The sequence below is a fragment of the Euphorbia lathyris genome, chromosome 10 (genome assembly GCF_963576675.1).
Source record: "Euphorbia lathyris chromosome 10, ddEupLath1.1, whole genome shotgun sequence".
Classification (NCBI taxonomy): Eukaryota; Viridiplantae; Streptophyta; class Magnoliopsida; order Malpighiales; family Euphorbiaceae; genus Euphorbia; species Euphorbia lathyris.
The window spans coordinates 43,015,626-43,039,359 of record NC_088919.1 but is presented as its reverse complement, the minus strand read 5'-3'; the positions used below and the strand labels follow the sequence as shown (position 1 = coordinate 43,039,359).

The following is a 23,734-nucleotide window of genomic DNA, read 5'->3' as shown; positions in this document are numbered from 1 at the left end:
AACTCATTCAAAGTATCGCTCAAGTCGTCTATATCTGACAACCGCCAAACTTGTCGAGTTGTTGAATAGTCAACCGAAGTGTGGAAGTCATCTTTTCCATTCAAAAGACAAAGAAGGCAACTAATATCTACTGGAACATAACGATGAATTAAAGCAAAGAGTGAAGGTGGTGATTTAGATAAAACACGCCATAATAAGTCCCTCACTTTGGGGGAGCACATGTAAATTTCAAAGCTTATTCCACATTGTTGAGAATGAAGCAGGTCCAATAGCAATTCGAATCCTCTGATACACATTTGATCGAGAAAATACTTTTTTTTATCCCAGAACTAGTACCAATTATCAGCGGTAGTACGATTACAAAGAGGAATTTGAAGAATGAGTCTGGTATCTCTACCATTGAACAAATTGCTAACAATATTCACATTCCATCTAATCCCAACTACAGATTTAAGATCATGTATGATTAAACTATTAAGACCATGAGGGCAAGTTGTTTCAACGCGAGGATGAGCACAATCTGGCAACCAAGGGGAAGGTCGAACTAGACATTAATACTATTACCAGGACCAACTAAACAGCGAGTACCATCTCTTACAATGTCCTCGGCAACTAAAATGCTTCTCTAGACAAAGCTCGGACTATTTTTCGACTTCGCCTCAAAACAAAGAACAATCAATATAACATCTAACTTTAAAGACCTAAGCAATAAGAGAACTATGAGCAGTTAACAAGCGCCAAACTTGTTTGGCTAGAAGAGCAATATTGAAGTCATAAAGCTTCTAAGCGTCAAAATCTCGGTGGGTGGTGGAATCCAAATAGAGCTCGACTGAACTAGGACGGTGCAGGGCAAGATCACCGATCGGGCTTGCTTCCAACTTGACCATAGAGTAATGGAATTAAAAAGATTAAACCCGACGGAGAACACTTCTTATTCCACATGAAATTATTCTGATTATTCCAGATACTCCATCATAACATAGCAACAAGACATAAAGAACTTCTGTTTTTATTATTCATGATAAAACACCAAAAGCTCATAAACTCATTCAAAGTATCGCTCAAGTCGTCTATATCTGACAACCGCTAAACTTGTCGAGTTGTTGAATAGTCAACCGAAGTGTGGAAGTCATCTTTTCCATTCAAAAGACAAAGAAGGCAACTAATATCTACCGGAACGTAACGATGAATTAAAGCAGAGAGTGAATGTGGTGATTTAGATAAAACACGCCATAATAAGTCCCTCACTTTGGGGGAGCACATGTAAATTTCAAAGCTTATTCCACATTGTTGAGAATGAAGCAGGTCCAATAGCAATTCGAATCCTCTGATACACATTTGATCGAGAAAATACTTTTTTTTATCCCAGAACTAGTACCAATTATCAGCGGTAGTACGATTACAAAGAGGAATTTGAAGAATGAGTCTGGTATCTCTACCATTGAACAAATTGCTAACAATATTCACATTCCATCTAATCCCAACTACAGATTTAAGATCATGTATGATTAAACTATTAAGACCATGAGGGCAAGTTGTTTCAACGCGAGGATGAGCACAATCTGGCAACCAAGGGGAAGGTCGAACTAGACATTAATACTATTACCAGGACCAACTAAACAGCGAGTACCATCTCTTACAATGTCCTCGGCAACTAAAATGCTTCTCTAGACAAAGCTCGGACTATTTTTCGACTTCGCCTCAAAACAAAGAACAATCAATATAACATCTAACTTTAAAGACCTAAGCAATAAGAGAACTATGAGCAGTTAACAAGCGCCAAACTTGTTTGGCTAGAAGAGCAATATTGAAGTCATAAAGCTTCTAAGCGTCAAAATCTCGGTGGGTGGTGGAATCCAAATAGAGCTCGACTGAACTAGGACGGTGCAGGGCAAGATCACCGATCGGGCTTGCTTCCAACTTGACCATAGAGTAATGGAATTAAAAAGATTAAACCCGACGGAGAACACTTCTTATTCCACACGAAATTATTCTGATTATTCCAGATACTCCATCATAACATAGCAACAAGACATAAAGAACTTCTGTTTTTATTATTCATGATAAAACACCAAAAGCTCATAAACTCATTCAAAGTATCGCTCAAGTCGTCTATATCTGACAACCGCTAAACTTGTCGAGTTGTTGAATAGTCAACCGAAGTGTGGAAGTCATCTTTTCCATTCAAAAGACAAAGAAGGCAACTAATATCTACCGGAACGTAACGATGAATTAAAGCAGAGAGTGAATGTGGTGATTTAGATAAAACACGCCATAATAAGTCCCTCACTTTGGGGGAGCACATGTAAATTTCAAAGCTTATTCCACATTGTTGAGAATGAAGCAGGTCCAATAGCAATTCGAATCCTCTGATACACATTTGATCGAGAAAATACTTTTTTTTATCCCAGAACTAGTACCAATTATCAGCGGTAGTACGATTACAAAGAGGAATTTGAAGAATGAGTCTGGTATCTCTACCATTGAACAAATTGCTAACAATATTCACATTCCATCTAATCCCAACTACAGATTTAAGATCATGTATGATTAAACTATTAAGACCATGAGGGCAAGTTGTTTCAACGCGAGGATGAGCACAATCTGGCAACCAAGGGGAAGGTCGAACTAGACATTAATACTATTACCAGGACCAACTAAACAGCGAGTACCATCTCTTACAATGTCCTCGGCAACTAAAATGCTTCTCTAGACAAAGCTCGGACTATTTTTCGACTTCGCCTCAAAACAAAGAACAATCAATATAACATCTAACTTTAAAGACCTAAGCAATAAGAGAACTATGAGCAGTTAACAAGCGCCAAACTTGTTTGGCTAGAAGAGCAATATTGAAGTCATAAAGCTTCTAAGCGTCAAAATCTCGGTGGGTGGTGGAATCCAAATAGAGCTCGACTGAACTAGGACGGTGCAGGGCAAGATCACCGATCGGGCTTGCTTCCAACTTGACCATAGAGTAATGGAATTAAAAAGATTAAACCCGACGGAGAACACTTCTTATTCCACACGAAATTATTCTGATTATTCCAGATACTCCATCATAACATAGCAACAAGACATAAAGCACTTCTGTTTTTATTATTCATGATAAAACACCAAAAGCTCATAAACTCATTCAAAGTATCGCTCAAGTTGTCTATATCTGACAACCGCCAAACTTGTCGAGTTGTTGAATAGTCAACCGAAGTGTGGAAGTCATCTTTTCCATTCAAAAGACAAAGAAGGCAACTAATATCTACCGGAACGTAACGATGAATTAAAGCAGAGAGTGAAGGTGGTGATTTAGATAAAACACGCCATAATAAGTCCCTCACTTTGGGGGAGCACATGTAAATTTCAAAGCTTATTCCACATTGTTGAGAATGAAGCAGGTCCAATAGCAATTCGAATCCTCTGATACACATTTGATCGAGAAAATACTTTTTTTATCCCAGAACTAGTACCAATTATTAGCGGTAGTACGATTACAAAGAGGAATTTGAAGAATGATTCTGGTATCTCTACCATTGAACAAATTGCTAACAATATTCACATTCCATCTAATCCCAACTACAGATTTAAGATCATGTATGATTAAACTATTAAGACCATGAGGGCAAGTTGTTTCAACGCGAGGATGAGCACAATCTGGCAACCAAGGGGAAGGTCGAACTAGACATTAATACTATTACCAGGACCAACTAAACAGCGAGTACCATCTCTTACAATGTCCTCGGCAACTAAAATGCTTCTCTAGACAAAGCTCGGACTATTTTTCGACTTCGCCTCAAAACAAAGAACAATCAATATAACATCTAACTTTAAAGACCTAAGCAATAAGAGAACTATGAGCAGTTAACAAGCGCCAAACTTGTTTGGCTAGAAGAGAAATATTGAAGTCATAAAGCTTCTAAGCGTCAAAATCTCGGTGGGTGGTGGAATCCAAATAGAGCTCGACTGAACTAGGACGGTGCAGGGCAAGATCACCGATCGGGCTTGCTTCCAACTTGACCATAGAGTAATGGAATTAAAAAGATTAAACCCGACGGAGAACACTTCTTATTCCACACGAAATTATTCTGATTATTCTAGATACTCCATCATAACATAGCAACAAGACATAAAGCACTTCTGTTTTTATTATTCATGATAAAACACCAAAAGCTCATAAACTCATTCAAAGTATCGCTCAAGTCGTCTATATCTGACAACCGCCAAACTTGTCGAGTTGTTGAATAGTCAACCGAAGTGTGGAAGTCATCTTTTCCATTCAAAAGACAAAGAAGGCAACTAATATCTACCGGAACGTAATGATGAATTAAAGCAGAGAGTGAAGGTGGTGATTTAGATAAAACACGTCATAATAAGTCCCTCACTTTGGGGGAGCACATGTAAATTTCAAAGCTTATTCCACATTGTTGAGAATGAAGCAGGTCCAATAGCAATTCGAATCCTCTGATACACATTTGATCGAGAAAATACTTTTTTTTATCCCATAACTAGTACCAATTATCAGCGGTAGTACGATTACAAAGAGGAATTTGAAGAATGATTCTGGTATCTCTACCATTGAACAAATTGCTAACAATATTCACATTCCATCTAATCCCAACTACAGATTTAAGATCATGTATGATTAAACTATTAAGACTATGAGGGCAAGTTGTTTCAACGCGAGGATGAGCACAATCTGGCAACCAAGGGGAAGGTCGAACTAGACATTAATACTATTACCAGGACCAACTAAACAGCGAGTACCATCTCTTACAATGTCCTCGGCAACTAAAATGCTTCTCTAGACAAAGCTCGGACTATTTTTCGACTTCGCCTCAAAACAAAGAACAATCAATATAACATCTAACTTTAAAGACCTAAGCAATAAGAGAACTATAAGCAGTTAACAAACGCCAAACTTGTTTGGCTAGAAGAGCAATATTGAAGTCATAAAGCTTCTAAAAACCCATACCCCCCATAGTCGTAGGCAAGCATAACATGTCCCAACGTTTCCAATGAATGCCTTTCTTATCAACACCATCTGAACCCCATAAAGATTTCATAATTTTCTCAATCTCAGAAAAAATTGAATCAGAAATAAGGAAAAGGATGACATTTGTACACATTCATTTTTTTTTTTAATAGTAATCATCTCTCACGAATAAGTATGCATCTCTCTTTTGATTTATCATGTATTACACTCAGTGCACAGTAGAACTCTCATTAAAAACAAAGTAATATTATTAGAAATGAACAAAGTTCCCAATAAGGGTGTTCAAACTTGGGTTGGGTGGGTTATAGTATAATTTTAACCAAATCCATGTAAGGATTTTTTTTTTTTTAAGATGGATTGGATTATAGTGGATTGGATGGGTTATTGTATATTTATCATGAATTGTAAATAACAATTTAACTCCATGTTTTTTATTGAGCTGATTTATTTATTTTTTTTAAAAGCTGCTGAGTTAAATAATAATAATAATAATAATAATAAGTGTTGATATACTTCTCTTAGTAGTTTATGTTATATCTATAGATAAAGTCGAAAATTCATGTTAGTGACTTTATCAACACTTCATACAACATGTTAGCGACAGGCAGAGGTCCAACGAGGTTCAAAATATTCATAGAGCGAAGAAAGATATTTGACACGGTAAATATCAGTATCAATGGAGGTATCGATTCCAACAATGGCGTCCGACGAGCGAAAACTGTGGTCTGAACAGGAGACTTTGAGGTGGTGGAGGAATTTGAATAGAAGATGTTGTCTAGGATTTACGTATTGTATGGGCGTATCACAAATTCTATTTTGAGTCAAATACATGAATATTATAAATAACTATAAAATTACAACTAAATTATATCACCAAACTTAATTCTTAATATATCATTATTATCTATATATTATGATTTTACGTCCCAATTTAAAATTTCTAGACCCAATTCATAAATCCTAAACTCTAGAAAATATATCCTACACATCTACAAATTCTAATCTTTAAAATATATTAAAAATACTAATTTTACTAGTTTGACATAATTTAAAATCATTACTTGACATAGTTGTAAATAATTTTTCAAATCTGAATTTTTGAGTAAATTTCCTTTCTATTTTTTTTCTTTAAGTTGGGTTGGTGGGTTAATTGGCTGGGTTATTATAACCCAGCCCATGTAAGCCAAATAATTTTCTTTTGTAACCCATCCAACCCATGAAACCCATCTATAACTCATCTATGCATATTCCATGGGCTAGATGGGTGGAAATTTTATTTACCGCATGCTTTTAGGAACTTCTAAACTTGGTCCAAAAAGTTGATTGAGCTCCTAAACCTACAACGTGCCTTGTTAACTTCCTAAATTTACTTAAAGTGTCATAATTAACTCCCTAAATACAAGTGCCAAACCAAGATTGAATTTGAACAAATTGAAATATATGCATTTTAAGCAAGTTTAGAGGCCAATATTGTAAAGTAAATTCAACAATAGTTGAATTTAAACAAACTAAAGTGACCAATAGATCACTTTAGCTAAATTGCTAAATTCAAACCGCTAACAAAACACTGTCAGAAACCAATCAACTTTTTGAACCATGTTTAAAAATATCCTACTGCATCAAGTCTTTATCGCATGTAGAGAATCATGCATCAATGCAACTCAACAAACAAAATAGCCCAAAGAAATTTTTTTATTGATTTTTGTTTCAATTTAAGGTACTTTTGATTCATACACAAATAACAAAAAGGAATCTACAAAGTTACAAGGAGAAAGAAAAGGAATAACTATTAAATTTTAATGTATATTTGTAGTTATTCCAAAAAAGGAATGAGATGCCCTTGATTTCCTTTATTTTCAGAGTAAAAATGTAGATAAAATAAAATATAGAACTAAAAGTGAAATTAGCTTACCAAGTAAAAATAAATAAATATAAGAATCCAAATTAAATTAAAATTAAAAACTAAAATATGAGCTAAAGTAAAATTCTAGAAGAACTAGAGAGAGACATAGTAGTGTAGGAGGAAAAGAGAATAGAAAAATCTTGAGGGATTAGATAATCAACTTAGATGAGTTTGAGATTTATCCAAGAAAAAAGAGTGTGACTTTTTATTCCCTTATCCTTTCTTGAAGCTCCAAACCAAATGCCACAATTAACTAGTTATAGAACACACTAATAGTTTGACATTAATATTTAGCAAGAATGCATATTCAGTATTCATGTATATGCTGATGAAAAAGCGACTACTTTTCGCTTCTAAAACTTCATTAAGAGGGTGTTTGGTTACCTACTTGTCGCTTCCTGTTTGCCTTTTCACTTTAAAAGGCAAAGTTTTAGGTGTTTGGTTAGACACCTCCTGTTTGCTTTTTAGAGCTGAAAAGTAGCTTTTTACAAAAGTAGAGAATCCATGTTTTTTTTGTAAAAGTAGCATTTTCGAAAGGCAAACAGTAAACAGCAAACAGCAAGTAGCCAAACGGACCCTAAGATTTGACGGGTTTAATGATTAAGCTCTTAAACTTTCACAATTATAAAAATTAAACCTCTAATATTTTATTTTCACACAATAAGTCTCAATTCTATGAACCAAACCGTTAACAAAAGTCAATATGTGAAAACCAGAAGCTTAGGAAACTTAGAAAAACAAAATCATCTCCAGATAACTCCACAAGCAAGGGATGCACCCCACATTCTCACTTGAGAAAGTAGGAAGCGAGAATCACACACTCACCCTAAGAAGAAAATATCCACAGTAAATTACTATTATTATTATTATCTTTTTCTAAATAAATAAATAAAACCATCCCATTCTCATACCGACTTCCTACTATTGAAGCAGAAACAACTACTAAAAACAACAAAATGAGCAAGCAATCATCTGCATTTACCTTTCTACTGAGACCAGACAATCAATTACAGTTGCACCAAAATCCATTTTGTTTAGTACGTTTTTTTAATTTTGTATTTGACATGAAGATACTATAGAGAAGATTTTACTTGCATTCAATTCAATTGCTAAGAGATAACACTTTTACCTGTATTGGGGACTGCCAGTTAATCTTTAACTTTAGCTAGAAGTATCAAAATGCAATGCCATCCAACATTTGGCCTCAACTTTGATGAAATAAAGTCTTGCAGACCTTTGGTGGCTTGGCTTTCATCATTCATCAATGAATTCAAGGGTCTTTCACCTTTCAGGATATGAGTATCAATTGTAAATATTTTCTTTGCTTTCGTGCATATACCTTGACGTCCCCAGAGTCTTCCTTGTGGATATTTAAAAAGTAATCAACGAACTTACTTAGTCATCAAAAGTGATGCTAATATCTCTCCCATTGTCTTCTCTGACTTTCCACCATCATTATCCATCTCCACTTCAGAGGAATCAAGAATGGCAGCATCCAAAATAAGCTTCCGTTTTGCAATCTCATAAATATTCTCATCAACTGTACTCTTTGTAACTAGCCTGCAGAGGGTTAAGTAGAGTAAAATATATGCACTTCTGCAGCATCACATAATTCAAGTATACAACAGGATAAGACAATATAAGAAGTAGCTCTTCTGCTTTTTTTCTCCCATTTGTTTATAGGGCATGTCATTACACACCTGTATACAGTGACAGGCTTCATTTGGCCAATGCGATGGCATCGATCCTCTGCCTGTCGATCAATTTGTGGGTTAAAATCCATATCGTGGATCACAACAGTATCAGCTCCTGTCAAGTTCAAGCCCTGTCCCCCAGCTCTAGTAGAGAGCAAGCATGCAAATATAGAAGTGTCGTTGTTGAAAGCATCGACTATATTTTGTCGATCTGTCACCTGTGTACTGTTATTCAAAGAGATGTCCACATATAAGTTATTGACAACACTGAGCATAAAAACATTAGAAAATAACAAGTATATAAAAAAAAAAACAGATTTAACATAGTAAGTAGAAGCAAAGATTATTGCTAAAGTCTCAGAACCCTAATGTGGCATGCTGAAAACCTATCTGCATCTAAGGTTTTGCTTTGTTTAGCTAAAACTATTCTCCAGGAAACATGTACCAACCAGTTGGAGTGTTTGTCAAATAGAAAGTAATCCATTACACTGTATTACGCTCCATTCAAAAGGCTGAATTATTTTTGGACACTTCACAAACTTAAAGAAAAAGATTCTTGTCCATTAATTCCTGTTCCTCATAAGATCCTTGGAAAAGATCTAATAAATCATTTTAACAACCTCCATCCAAGTTAATCTCGGATTTCTTATACAATTCTCGTTGAGTTTTTATTCTCTCACATTTAAACTTAAAGAGCATCAATAGACTGGCATAAAAAATGTTCAAACCACCTTAAATAAATGTCATCTCATTTAATCTTCACCGAGTGTCATAGCTAACTTTTCTCAAATGTATGTTCTCATTAATGCATCTCAACATCCTCATCTCTACTAACTGGACTGGGAATAGTTCAGAAATTGATTCAGCTACTCTGTTTGAGTTAAAAGGAAAAGGGTTGAAATATAACTGGACTAACAAAACTAACCTAATTATTATTAGTTCAGGTATATTTCAACCCTTTTCCTTTTAACTCAAACAGATTAGCTGAATCAATTCCTTATCAGAAATGTCTCTGTTTCATGTGGAGGGGAATAGTTCTTCTCTGCATAAGTCTTTGGTGGCTTGGCATAAGGTCTGTAGATTTAAGAGGGAAGGAGGTTTGGGCATCAAGTAGATTATTCCTTGGAATAACCCCCCCCCCCCCCCCCCCCAGCAGGCTCTCATATGGTATTAGTCCCATTGAGCAGGATCCTACTTTTGATAGAGAGTCTATCCTTGAGATTTCTTTTTCTCGGTACTCAAACTACATCCTTCGATTGTGATGCAAAAGATAACGGCACCCTCAACATGGTGTAGCTTCATATAGTAGTAAGCAGGAGAAGAACATAAGCATGACATATCTAGAACCAGAATGGTCGCTTTCGTCCTAAAGGTAAAACAATGAATGTTAAATATATAGGATACCTTCCGTCAAGTCTTCTATATGTCAAGCCAATTACATCCATAGCCCATTCTAGGATATCAAGCATTGAAGTCCATTGGCTGAAAATCAGAACCCTGTGTCCATCCCTCTTTAATTCTGGAAGCAGTTCAGCTAGTGCCTGCAATATTTAACAGAGACAAAACTTACACAGCCAATCTTATGTTTGTACTTTCAAATTTAGCTCAGAAAGGTCCAATTAATTTATCAGGGTGAAATGACTCAATACATACCCGACATTTTGCCGAAAGCATTACATGCTTGTCTGAAAGGATTCCTTTAGCTCCTTTACCACCATGATACTGTAAAAGCTGCAGGAAGTTCGAATTTGGAATTCGCATCAAAATTCAAGTTTGAAGACATAATTCTGGGACAATGAACACTCCATTCATTCACAAAAGTAAAATATCCGTTATTGTCAGAATTGTAATTGTACAGGTTCACAGATGATTAACTACTTTCTGTAGTAAAATGCAACTCCATTAGAAAAATACTCATGCCACCAAGAACACTGATAGATACACAACTGCTCAGACACATACCAAAAACTAAACCTTGCAGAAAAACGAACTTCCAACAAAGAGTTGTGCTATTAGCACTCTACCAATTTACATATAAGTCCAGATTAAAACTGATGCAGGGACAACTTTGATAATTTGATTTTATAAGAAATGCATGTGGAGCACAAATAGATCATATTCAAAATATCTTTTGAGTGCAAAAAACAGATGTTAGTCAGGACCATATTCAAAATGCTCCCATAATAACATATGTGCATGACTACAGGCATACAATGGAGAGAGTTCATGCATTGGCAGTTTATTCCATTTCCCTTGTATCTATCAATTCCTTTTGGCTAGCTGGGATCTCTTGGTGTGTAACAGCAACTAAGGGGAATTCATGTGCTTCAAGTAATAGTTAAATCATAAAGAGAGGTGATCTAGCTAATTTCAAAGGTGAGCAAGGATAGGAAGAAGCGTGCCACATTGAAAGCAAATCAAACAGAAGGGAATGATATATTACAACATAACAGCAGATATGGACTCCAACAGTTTCATTCATATGCTAAATAGCAAGAACGTCAAGAATAAGGTTTACAACATTTATTTCAAGAAGTAAATGCATTCTGAACAGGGAAGAATCATAGTTTAAACAGCAGCATCCATTTAGCTATATTGTAAATACCAAGGGTTATCATTTGTAGAGCATTACAATTCTAACATAGAAGCTATTATGACCTAAATACAGATGCTGATCATAGTTCTTCATTTACCAAGCACATCCACAAGAATTTCACAGAAGGCCTGCCAAAGTTGGTTCTATGATTAAGAACTTAAGTGGTACATATTTGATGATGAGAGGTGGATAAACCTTAGTATTCTTGGGATTTGACTTTTAAGCAGAAAATTCAGAGAGGAATAGATGTAGTTTTTTCTATTTGAGCGAAAATGTATCCAAGCATCCTTAGGAGGCTTATAATTTTATGTAATGTTCATTTTCAATCCTAGTTGGTTTTCGTTGCATTTTAATTTCTTTGTTATCTCAAGGAGCTGAAATCTTTTGACATATACAACTTGTTGAAGAGTCTAAATTCTCAAGGTCTTAAGATTATTTTAAGCCTATAATTATCTATTCTTGCAAGTTCTTGTAGTTCAATTTCAATCAATCAAAATTTCATATGATTGTTCCTAATGAGTAGTTAGTATTATACAAATCTCTCGGCCTATGTTTGGAAGCCTTAAACACCTAGTTGAGATGCCTAAGAAATTTCAGTTAAGAAGCCTAGATTATTACTGTAAACAGGTTGAGAGTAGGGGAAGAGTGGTCAGAGTATCATATGCTAATCAATCTATACAGAGATTTGAAAGATGAATATAAGGCTTTCTTGCAAATGATAAAATTGCAAACTAACCCAAAGAAATAGAAAAATTACCTGGTGAATAGAGAAGTCATTGTAGCTTTTGAGTTCCTCAATAACTCTGTCCAAGGTACTTTCAAAACCGAATGCACCAATTGGATGCAACTTTTTGGCAAAACAAACAACATCCTCATCATTGTAAATTCGTCTCACCAATAATGGATGATTTGCTATCTGAAATGAGCATGAAAGTTGTGAGAAGCGATAAAAGAGAAGTATGAAATATATCACACAAACAAAGGGAGTAGGAAAGTGTGAGCATTTAAGTTACGAGCAACAATAGAACCTTGCGGAACTGAACAAAGTAATTTGAAATCTGCCGCCGAGGGATGATTCCAAAAATAGAATTCAAGTCAATGTTGGAAAGTTTTGCAATACGAGCACTTGAAGCTTCTCGATATTCTTCTATTGCTTCTTTATAAGCATTTTCCTGTTGCTTTTCCATTATAACATATTCAACCTATAAAAACATTACTTAATTGCTTTAGGCTATAGATCTGCATGAGCATGGCTGAATCTCTTATTGTGAATCCCAAAAAGAGAGTAACTGGAAATCACAGGATATTAGTTAAAAATGCATGTTGTAAACAAGCATACCCGCTGTATCTTTGGGACAAGTTGTTGCATTACATCAGATTTCAAACGCCTCAAGATGAATGGTCCCAAGATGGACTTCATACGGCCAACTAAATTCCTATCTTCTGCATTTAACAGTTTTCTCAAGTCTACATCTTCAGTAGAGAAAATATCTGGCATCATAAACTCCAGCAACGACCACAGTTCCTGCAATCATAAATCAAAATGTCAACCAAATGATCTTGCTTCATACTTAAACGTAAGCAAACAATTTAACCGCTTTATATCCAAACATATTGCAATGAAAAAATAAAATTAAATAAAAAACCCAACAAAACTTGCACTTCACACAAACTACATTACTATCTAAAAAAGAAATGTAAAATGATAAAATCATTTCAAATTTCAACATCTTTCTTTTGAAGAGCATAAAAAGCCTTCTTTCACATCAGAAGACCTCTGTTTTAAGATTGCAACGAAACTGCAATTTTTCTTGCAAGCATAAAGATACACATATTGAAGACATTCATACAAAAGTTATAAAAATGGCTATGAGTAATAGTACATGCAAATCGTTTTGTAGGGGTGTCCCTGTTAGCATCAAACGCTGGTTTGCATTTCTTGAAACCGACATAAGGTTTTTCCATCTATAGCTGTTCCTATCCTTCATAGCATGTGCCTCATCCATTAGAACGCAGCTCCACTGCCACCGTTTCAGAAGTTTACGATCATCTTTCTGCTGAGCGCTGCTCATAAATTACAAAAAGTAAGTCAGTGTAATAAGTGTGCATAAACATAATGGCATGTCCCAAAAAGAAAATAGCACACCTGTGTCGTTCAAAGAGCGAGTAACAGACAAGAAGAACATTAAATGGAGGTGGCATCCCAGCTTTTGCCATAGAGCTCAATTGTTTCGAGTAGGCAGCTCGATTAGCACCATGATACTGGAGTACAGAGAATGAAGGACACCATTTTTTCAGTTCCCTTTCCCAATTCTCCAATAAGGAGGCAGGACATACAATTAAATGTGGGCCGGGGTCATTGTTCAAATGTTTCAGCAACATTAAATATGTGATTGCCTGTTCCAAACTAACATCATTACATTCTGAAAACGGTTATAAGGATAACCATAATATCAATGAAGGGGAAAAAGAATGGATACTCGAATACCTGTATTGTCTTTCCGAGCCCCATCTCATCCGCCAATATGGCTGCATATAATACCATATGTAAGTCAATACACAGCATCAGCGGTTTCAAAGTATATATAAAATGCATGCCGAAACCAAAGAAAGGGAGATATTGACAGTTTTATAGAATAAATGAGGAAACATGAACTCTCAAACTGTATAAACACTTTACATCACATTCAACCTTGCTTGTTTTTTTATTTTGGAAATATTCATAAGGATTAAGAGAACAAAAGGCTGAAGGCATATAAGAACTTTTATTTAATCATAAAGCAAACAGATTTTATATTTAGCATTTTCAGATACGATAAAGATAAGATGGTTTGGGTAGGATAACCTGAAATTTTAGAGTTTTGAGAAATTCTTATTCCCCGCGAATATATTAAAAGTTCTCGAGAAATTTATAAAAGGAATAAGTGAAAAGAAACTTTTCAAACTGAACAGAAGCCAAAACATTATATTCATTAACAAATTCCTAACTATCCATAAGGCTTAAAGTAGTACATAAGTATCATTGGAGATCTAGGAAGGGCTCAATCATGGCCATTCATTTCTTAGCACTCACTTTAAAATTAAATTTTCTCAAGAAATAATGTCATGAACTTGTTCCCAAATCCCATTACCTCTCCTATAAAATTCTCACAATCCTATCATGTTTCTTCAATTAGTTAAGACACAAAATTAGTCAGGACCTTGCCTAACTACATGCACAAGCTACAACAAGACTCTTGAAACCATGCTTAGTTTACAAGTTATTAATATATTTCCTCAAATGATATGGAAGCAGTGCAATATGAATATTTTTTCTTTTTCCACTGAATGAGATATGCGACAATCAATGAAGGATCAACTCCCCCCCCCCCCCCCCCCCTAATTTGGATTTGAGAAAAACCACTATCAAGCCCCTAGCTTTTTGGTTTCTATCTACTGAGTCACCAAATTTTTACTTTGTTACATTAGATTACAGAGAGACTCCTTTGTTGGGCTCTTAAGTTAAAATTTGAGGAGTTTGGGTTAAAAACCAACTCTTAGTCACTCACTAAGAGTCTCCATTCCCTCTCTATTATTGAGGAGCCTCTCTTCAGTCCTAGTTCACTCCTTATTTCATTTTTAATTAATAATTTATTATTGAGTAGTCTCTCTCTCACTATTGGTAAATATAAATAATGAGTGAATATGAGGAGTATTGTTGGAGATGATATGTATTAGTCACTCCTCAAATCACTAGCCCTTGTTTGGGTTTTGGGAGGAAGTTAATGGAGGTAAATGGGAGTAATGGAAGGTTAAATATCACATTAACTTTGCTTAGGAGTTGTTTTTGGAGAGTAAATGAAGATTAATGGAAGTTTAATATTTACTTCCTTTAACCTCCAAACTCTAATCTAGTTTGGAGGTTAATGGAAGTAACGGAAAGATCATTAAATTTTTTTGTCTCTGCATAGTAAATTTAACTTTCCTTACCCTCAATATTTAAACTCCCAAACCAAGTTCAACTTTTAACCTCGTTTACATTCTCTAAACTTCTAAACAAGGTTAATTTTTAACTTTCATTTCCATCATTCCCTTTCTTTCCATTACCTCATTTAACTCTCACCTCCATTAACCTACAAACTCCCAAACAAAGGCTAAAAGTCAATTGTTTATATTATTTTTAGAGAGTGGACTAAAAGTCTCTTGTAGATGCTCTTAGACCCTAGCAATGTGCTTATGATGCACATTGAACCCTTGAATTCAACAAATGAAAATATTATAATAATAATAATAATAATAATAATAATAATAAATGAGTGAAATTAATTATATCAATGTGGGCTGAAAGGATTCAGCAAACAGGATTCCGGTTTACATAATATAAGATAACTTGTTTTTTTAGTAGTGTTCAAACTTTATCTTCAACTCAAGGAACAAATGAGCTGGTAGGGGGGGTTGTTAAAGGAGAAAATTTAGTGTTCTCTTTATTCAAATACACAAAATAATAATATAAGAAGGAAAAGAGACAGCTTGTTGATCTCCTAATTATCACTATCTCAAGAAAGAAAAGGTCAACACCTTCCTTTAACACTAAGGACAAGTGAATCAGTCCTAGAATGACAAGGTGATGTTAGAGATTTATAATGACTCCTTCAAGGATTACAACCGATTCAACAACAACAACAAAGCCTCAGTCCCGAAATGATTCAGGGTCGGCTAACATGAACCATTATATAAAACCGTGAAATCAAGTCGTGTCAGCGACACAAATTCGCTCCCTCCACTCCGTCCTATCCACTACCATATTTTCCTCAATTCCCAGTAAACTCATATCACTCTCAATCACTCTCCTCCAAGTTTGCTTAGGTCTTCCCCTACCCCTCACCACTACATCCCTTTGCCACTCTTCGGTACTCCTAACTGGCGCATCAAGCGCTCTACGTCTCACATGGCCAAACCACCTTAGTCGGTTTTCTCTCATTTTATTCTCAATAGATGTAACCCCTACTTTTGTCCTAATTATTTCATTACTCACCTGATCCTTTCTCGTATGACCACACATCCATCTCAACATACGCATCTCCGCCACCGACATCTTATGGATGTGACAGTGTTGCACTGCCCAACACTCCGTACCATATAACAATGCTGGTCTGATTGTCGTGCGGTAGAATATTCCCTTCAATCTATTAGGCATGCCGGGGTCACAAAGGAAACCCGTAGCACTCTTCCACTTTGACCAACTAGATTTAATCCTATGAGCAACATCTCCATCTACTTCTCCATCCGTTTGGATAATAGATCCTAAATACCGGAAGCAATCCGAGGCTTGAACAACTCTCCCATCTAGGGTGATTGTCTCTGCCTCCCTACTCCTATGGCCGTTAAACTTACACTCCAAATATTTTGTCTTACTTCGGCTCAACTTAAAGCCTCTAGATTCTAGAGTTTGTCTCCATAGTTCCAACTTCCTCTCCACTCCTTCTTTCGTCTCATCAACCAACACAATATCATCTACAAAGAGGAACAAGAGGCTCCCTGTATACTTCAGCCAAAGAGGAACATATCGAACAGTTGACGTGATATGTCCATATTACATGACAAAATTGAAATCACATGTCTCAACAAACCTAAAACTGTTATACTTATTTGAGCAGAACTAATTCCCTTGAGAGTGTTTCCAATGGTAATACAATGCTAAATGCTGCATGGTTAGGGAACCAGCAACAAACACTCTACTTATGTGAAGTATGGTGTTCTTTTACATAAATTATCAGACCCAACCTTAGTCTCCATATCCAAGTTATATGTGTCATATTTTTCCATAGACTCTTTCCTCATGTTTGATCCATCACCTAAACAAACACCACCTTAGGCTAATACAGCGCAGAACCTCTTTTTTATCTACTCAAAAAAATCATAATTGTACCTGCCCCGAGATCTTTACAACCTAATAAAGGGCGGCCCGGTCGCATTACGCGTCCCCGCTGAGCGAGGGTCCGGGGAGGGGTCCCACCACAAGGGTGTATTGGGGGCAAGCCTTCCCTTGCCAATTTAATTGGCAAGAGGGCGAGCCTTGGCGCAACGGTAAAAACGTTTTACAACCTAATATGGAAAAAAAAAAAAAATCGAGAATGCTATAGACTCCTTCAAGGGAATAGTTAATTGGTCAATATATTTCATAACCATCTTAAATAATATACCGTTTAAAGAAGGGCTCAAAGGCAGATATCAAACGCAACAGAACGATAAAGAAATAGGAGAACTACCTCCTCCAATGCCCTTTCGGTAGAGCAGAAGAAGAAAGTTCACACCAACTAGTTGATATGGCTTGAGAAGAGGCTGGAAATCTGAATCTGCCACTGCACATGCTGCGGCAATATCACTCTGCAAAAATACAAAGGGATTTCAATTCAAACTAGAGTAATTGACCAATAAAAAAGGAAAATCTCATATATTATTGGATAATCATAAGCAAGAAAATCATAGTTATGAATCACATACTTATTTACAAAAGTGAATCACATCACAGGGAACGTTACAGCCACGAATGTGATTGTGAATACATCTGTATGCCCACTTACACAGTCATGAATGTGTAGGCATGCAACGGAGTAGATGCACTTCAACTCAGCCTAATTCAGTCAATCAGCTTATTTGAAGTGAAACCTTCACTACCTAATCAACATAAAGCACCTAAGATAGGTAACTTTTCAGCTATTGATATATCTAATTCCATAAAGTTGGTATAGCCAAATTGAGCTAATTAATTCAATCTTAAATGAAAGAACGGAATAAAATATTGGAAACCTAACTTAGCTTCTCTCTCATGCCTGCAGTAATTACCAAACCAAAACAGAGAAAGACTACTTCGTCCCAATCATTGGACAAAGTCTCAATCATAGTTGTTAAATCGAGATTCGACTCGTGACTCGAAATCTCATTTTGCAAATAGGACTCGTGAATCGAATCGTAAGATTCTGATCAAATTCAAAATGCTATAAAAAAAATAAATATAACCATATTTAACTTTAAATATTAGTCCAAAAATGTTTAATATCTAAATAGAAATTATATCAAGTTATAAAAGAAAGTAAGACAGACCGAACATAGAAAATAGAAAGAATAGAGAGAAGAAGAAGATAATAACAAATAAATATAAAAGAAGAGGGAAGGTTTTGGAATTTGTAAAGGGAAGAGTCATCTAATCGAAACTATTTGTTTCATAACTTTTGCACGTTTTTTTTTTTTTTTTTGTAAAGTGAATAGTCATCTTCTTCTGCTGTACGTTTTTGAGTTGTTAAAAACTGAATTATTTTTTTTTTAAATGATGGCCTGAATTGACCGACTCGGTGACTCGGGCCGATTCATGAAGCTTCCGAGTCGTACCATAGATACGACTCGAATTCTTCATGAATCGAATCGTACGAGTCGACTCGTGACTCGTACGATTCTAACAACTATGGTCTCAATTCAACTGTTCTTACGCTTCAGGCAAGGTAAAAAGAAACAGCTTCATTAAGGAATGGAAAAGAGAGCAGCACAATGACCCTCCGGACAATTGAGTAAACTAGGTCTTACAATACAGTCTAGGCAATTGTTTTAACTGTTATTAGAATCTTACGATTCACGATTCGATTCAGCTCTATTTCGAGCTGGATCTATAGGGCGAATCTAAATTACCACAGATTCCATATTGTTATTTAGGAAAACTATAACTCTAATTAAGGAAGGAGATAAATTAGTGGAAAAAAAACAAAAAGAAATTTAAAGAATAAGAAATAAGATTATTATAATCAATTAACAAATCAAAACATATTAACATGATTTTACAATTTCAATATGCAAGTCCCATCCAATCCCATTTAGAAAACGTATTTACTTTGTCGTGGTGCAACAACAGTTGATCGAAACCAAATTATCTTCATCGTTGTTCGTCAAAAACTTCAACAACAGAAACTACTAAACTCAATCTAGACTAATATTTGATAATATCTTAGGTTTAACATGGTAAATATTTTATTTTTTATAATATTATGAATTTGAACACGAGTCGCGATTCATAAAATGATGATTTCGATTCAGGAGTCGAATCTCGATTTGACAACTTAGGATACAAAAAAATTAAGCATCTAAAAAATGAACTCTTCTCAATAAATATTGTCAAGAAGAAGAAGATTAGATAGGTCGCGAAAATTAAACTTTTTCAAGTTGTGGTTTGTTTACACAAATTCAGTGCTTAATTTTCTTGTTATTCTCCTTCCTCATCTATTAAGGACTAACTATTGAAAAGTGAACAAAATAAAAACATAAATATTGATGGATCAAAGTTAAGCTCATTAAAGTAACAATTTTTTTTCCCTTTTTTAGCACAGAAATTTTATACTACAATTACTGGTTTATCACTTCACTCGGCAAAGAGAGGAGAAATGATTCATTAGCGATTATAAAGCACAAAAGGATGCATAATTACTTTCAAGCACACCAATTAAACTCGGTAACCAAAGCACAAAACTCCAGTTCTATCTTTCACTAGCAATCCAGTAGAAATAATCTCAGCTCAAAATGTAACATTAGAAGAATCACTAACAGCAAAGAAGTACCTGTTTGACGATTCTCACGGAAGAAGCTTCCACCTCCGCATACCGGTCGCAAGAGGTACCTGCAGAGCCATACAACTCTCTTTTGAGTTCCGCCGAAATCTTAGCGCACTTATGCAAAGCATTTCCTACAACATCTTCCTCTTGGAACTCCAATTCCTCCTCTTCCAGGTCCTCATCGCTTGAGTCTAAATCATACACCTCATCTAATTCCTTGTCACTTTCCACCACCATCCTCTCCTCTTCCTTTACTTCCTCCTCTTCCTCATCATCATCATCAACTATAAATCGACGACCACGATTTACAGCCGGCGGCCTCGCAACCTCCTCAAAATCCTCCTCTTCTACGTCATCATCCTCCAAATTGAAAGGTCGAGTAATCTCGACGCAATCTTCGGAGCTGCTGCTATCACAATCAAGCGCATCCTCTTCCTTTTTAAAAGCGAAGGATTCAATAGGACGAGGAGTAGAAGTAGAAGCGGCTGTTTTTTGTTTCAGCTTACGAGTAGGCGCCAATTTAAGAACGCGCGAGGGCTTGAAGGAGTGATTAGCCCACTCGTCGTCGGAGATTTCTTCGAACGCTCGCTTCATTCTTACATTACATGCACATAAACTAAAGAAGAAGAAGAAATGATATTTTCCTTTCTGTGATATGATAGACGCTGAAGGGTAGACCGGAGAAAAAGTAGAAGACTGCCGGTAGTGGAGACAAACAAACTAGGTCAAGCAGGAAAGAGAATTCAAAAGTTGATTAGTTGAGAGAAGAAGAAGAAGAAGAAGCGCGAATTGCACATTTCACTTTGATTCAGAAAATTTAACGAAAGAAATGTCGAGGAAGAGAGGGAGAGAGCGAGAGAGAGGGAGTTATGACCTTTGGCGATGGATCCATTCAAAAGTCTGCCATGATTCATTTGTAAGGCCCGGACTTAAGTATGGACTTTTTCATGTATCGGGCCGGATCGCGTTTGGGCTGGACTACATGAATAAAACTTGGGAAAATTACACAGAAATTCATCTTTTAAAAATTATTTACAACTATGTCAAGTCATAATCTTAGATTATGTCAAATTAGTAAAATCAGTACTTTTAATATATTTTAAGGATTAGAATTTATAAATTAGAAGTCTAGAATATATTTTTTAGGATTTATGATTTATGAATTGGAGTCTAGAATTTTTAAATTATTGTGTAAAATCAGAATATGTAGAGAATAGTGACATATTAAGAATTAAATTTGGTGATATGACTTAGTTGTAATTTTGTACTTAATTATGATATTCATGTATTTGACCCAAAAAACTTCTTACCCAAACTCAACTTAGCCCATATTAAATATGTCTCAGGTTCGGGTCGGGTGGATTAAACCCACAATCCCATGCCAGCCCATACTAATATACTTTTTTATTTTATAAATTTTAATTTTTTTTATGGATAAATTTTAATTTTTTATTTCTTAAAAGTAATAAAGGAGGAAACAATGTTTTACAAGAAGAATATGTGGTAGTCTAATTTTTTAAATGAATCATATTAGATCTGACATAAGTTATGCCGCTAGTAGATTGAGCAAATATATTCGCAATCTAAATAGTGAACATGAGAATGTACGTCACGATTTATTTAAATACTTGAAATTTATCATGGATATTTGAGTTTGCATTTTAGTAAATTTCTTACTATTTTAGAAGGATATAATGACGCAAACAGTGTCTGATAATGATGGGTTGAGGCCTCCACCAATGGTTATATTTTTATTTCAGGTAGTGGTGCCGTCTCTTGGAAGTCGTCAAAACAAACGTGTATTATATCGCTCAACCAAAAAATCTAAGTTTATAGTTCTAGAATTAGCTAGTCATATATATGAAATGGTTGATAAGTTTGTTATTCGACATTCCATAGTATGGAAGGTCTTTTGCATCTATCCTACTGCAGTGTAATTCATAGGCAGTTTCCAAAAATAGTGTTTATAATGAAAAAAAAGACATATTAATTCACATTAGAAATAGTGTGTTAAAACAACTCTTGACAAACAAAATAATTTCATTAGAATATGTGAGATCCGAGAGAAATTTAGTAGATCCTTTCACTGAAGAATACCAAGAAGATTTATTATTAAAATGTTGAGGGAAATGAGGCTAAAGTTAGGTCTGATAGATTCCGCTTATGGTCAGATGAAACTATATCATCATATTTAAGCACTATATTTTTCTAGTTCCTGACATATGATAGTGTGTGATCGATCCATAACCTAGTCTTGTGATGTCATTTACAGTGAATTTAATGGATAACTTTGGATGTTGAGTTATTAGAAACTTTTAATGGTTTCATATTGAAATCACCTATTTAAGTGTGAATATGAATCACCTTCTATAAAATACTTGAACTGTTTTTAGAGCACTTATAAGAGTTAAGATGTGAGCATGCCATTAAAAACACCATACTTTGGGGTAAATTACATACGTGGTGTACAACCTTTACCCTAAATTACACTTTGGTGTACAATTAAAATTTTGTCACACTAAACCGTACGAACTTCAGGTGACCTCCCACTAAAGTGTACAGCCGGTTTTTATGACCGGTCAACGCTGGTCAAAGTTGACACATCATCATTTTTTATTATAACATTAAAAAAAAAAGTGCGACCCACTCTTTATAAAATTACTAAAATAACATTATCTCTTGTACAAATTACTAAATTACCCTCATCTTCTTTCTTTAACTCCTCTCTCTACCATTTCTCTCTGGCTCCTCTCTCTCTCTCTATACCGCATATGCCCAGTCTTCCAAGAAGGCTACATCCAGGAATAGCAAGGCCGGTTTGCAGTTCCCCGTTGGTCGTATAGCTAGGTTCTTGAAGGCCGAAAAGTATGTTGAGTGTGTTGGTGCCGGCGCTCCTGTTTATCTTGCCACCGTTCTCGAGTTGCAGCTGAGGTATCCTTTCTTTTTTAACTATAACAGATTTATATTAACGATCGTTCGATATTCGGAATTTTATAGATGGTAATTCTTTCAATTGTCGCGATTTCATATTAAAGTGTAAATTCGAACTATTATGGTTATCTTGCACTTTTGGATTTGGATGAGATTTTTTGGTTTTTTCTTCTTTCGCCAGATGCTTGTTAGATTCATTTTTGTTAAATAATTAAATACATCTCTATGTATCTAAAAATTGGGATCTCGAATTGAATTGTTGTTTTTTCTTATCAGATATTGTTTTTCGGTTTTGAAATGTAAAAATTGGATCTTGAAATGAATATCACGTTTGGTCCTCTTTTACTTTAATTCATAAATTGTGAAAAAAAGCTAGATGCTTTGTTATTCTGAAATTGGTTCTCCTGCTTTCTTATAGAACATATTTATCATATTGTTTCAGGTCCTTGAATTAGCAGGAAACGCAGCACGAGACAACAAGAAGACTCGAATTGTACCTCACCATATTCAACTAGCTATGAGGAACGATGAAGAATTGAGCAAGCTTTTGGGTGATGTGACAATTATTCTGGAAGACTGGGCATACGTGGGAGAGAGAGAGAGAGAGGAGTGAGAGAGAAATGGTAGGGAGAGAAGAGTTGAAGGAAGAAGTTGAAGATAATTTAGTAATTTTTATAAAAGATAATGCTATTTTAGTAATTCTATAAAGAGTGGGTTCCATTTTTTTAATGTTATAATGAAAAATGATGATGTGGCAACTTTGACCAGCGTTGACCGGTCATAAAAACCGGCTGTACACTTTAGTGGGAGGTCATCTGAAGTTCGTGCGGTTTAGTGTGACAAAATTTTGATTGTACACCAAAGTGTGATTTAGGGTAAAGATTGTACATCACGTATGTAATTTACCTCCATACTTTGTCGCGGAACAAGAAAGTTTTCAAAGGTTTTAAAGTGTGATGTGGGATTCCGATTTAAGTATTGAAATTCAAAAGTACTTCACTTTAAAAAACTATAAGTTGTTATCTCACTTCACTACGTGTCAGTCAATAG

General features: G+C 35.3%; 1 protein-coding gene and 1 long non-coding RNA gene across 3 annotated transcripts; one reads left to right on the top strand and one right to left on the bottom strand.

Annotated features, from left to right (window-relative positions):
* Positions 1-7,731: 7,731 nt before the first annotated feature.
* On the bottom strand, positions 7,732-20,633 carry LOC136209082 (protein CHROMATIN REMODELING 19). 2 transcript variants are annotated; one of them, XM_066000453.1, is made up of 12 exons: positions 19,760-20,633; positions 17,426-17,543; positions 13,666-13,706; positions 13,324-13,574; positions 13,061-13,241; positions 12,517-12,702; positions 12,191-12,379; positions 11,935-12,093; positions 10,235-10,312; positions 9,986-10,122; positions 8,588-8,806; positions 7,732-8,447 (listed from the first exon to the last, which is right to left on the bottom strand). In XM_066000453.1, the coding sequence occupies exons 1-12, from the start codon at positions 20,345-20,347 to the stop codon at positions 8,279-8,281; spliced, it is 2,316 nt and encodes a 771-aa protein (XP_065856525.1). In that variant the 5' UTR covers positions 20,348-20,633; the 3' UTR covers positions 7,732-8,278. The 2 variants fall into 2 exon arrangements, with proteins under 2 accessions (XP_065856525.1, XP_065856526.1); XM_066000454.1 differs by having other exon boundaries at positions 12,206-12,379; positions 19,760-20,632.
* Positions 20,634-22,472: 1,839 nt separating this feature from the next.
* On the top strand, positions 22,473-23,407 carry LOC136209153 (uncharacterized). The gene is made up of 2 exons (XR_010677407.1): positions 22,473-22,684; positions 23,127-23,407. It is a non-coding gene; the product is annotated as an uncharacterized lncRNA (long non-coding RNA).
* The last annotated feature ends 327 nt before the right edge of the window (positions 23,408-23,734 follow it).

What these genes read in the sequence shown, in the direction of transcription:
- LOC136209082 (XM_066000453.1), bottom strand. Translation starts at nt 20,347, where the DNA reads ATGAAGCGAGCGTTCGAAGAAATCTCCGACGACGAGTGGGCTAATCAC. An exon ending in TCGCTCTTTGAACGACACAG is followed by an intron (nt 13,242 to 13,323) that starts GTGTGCTATTTT and finishes ATTTATGAGCAG; the next exon opens with CGCTCAGCAGAAAGATGATC. An exon ending in TATAGAAGACTTGACGGAAG is followed by an intron (nt 8,807 to 9,985) that starts GTATCCTATATA and finishes TTTGAATAACAG; the next exon opens with TACACAGGTGACAGATCGAC.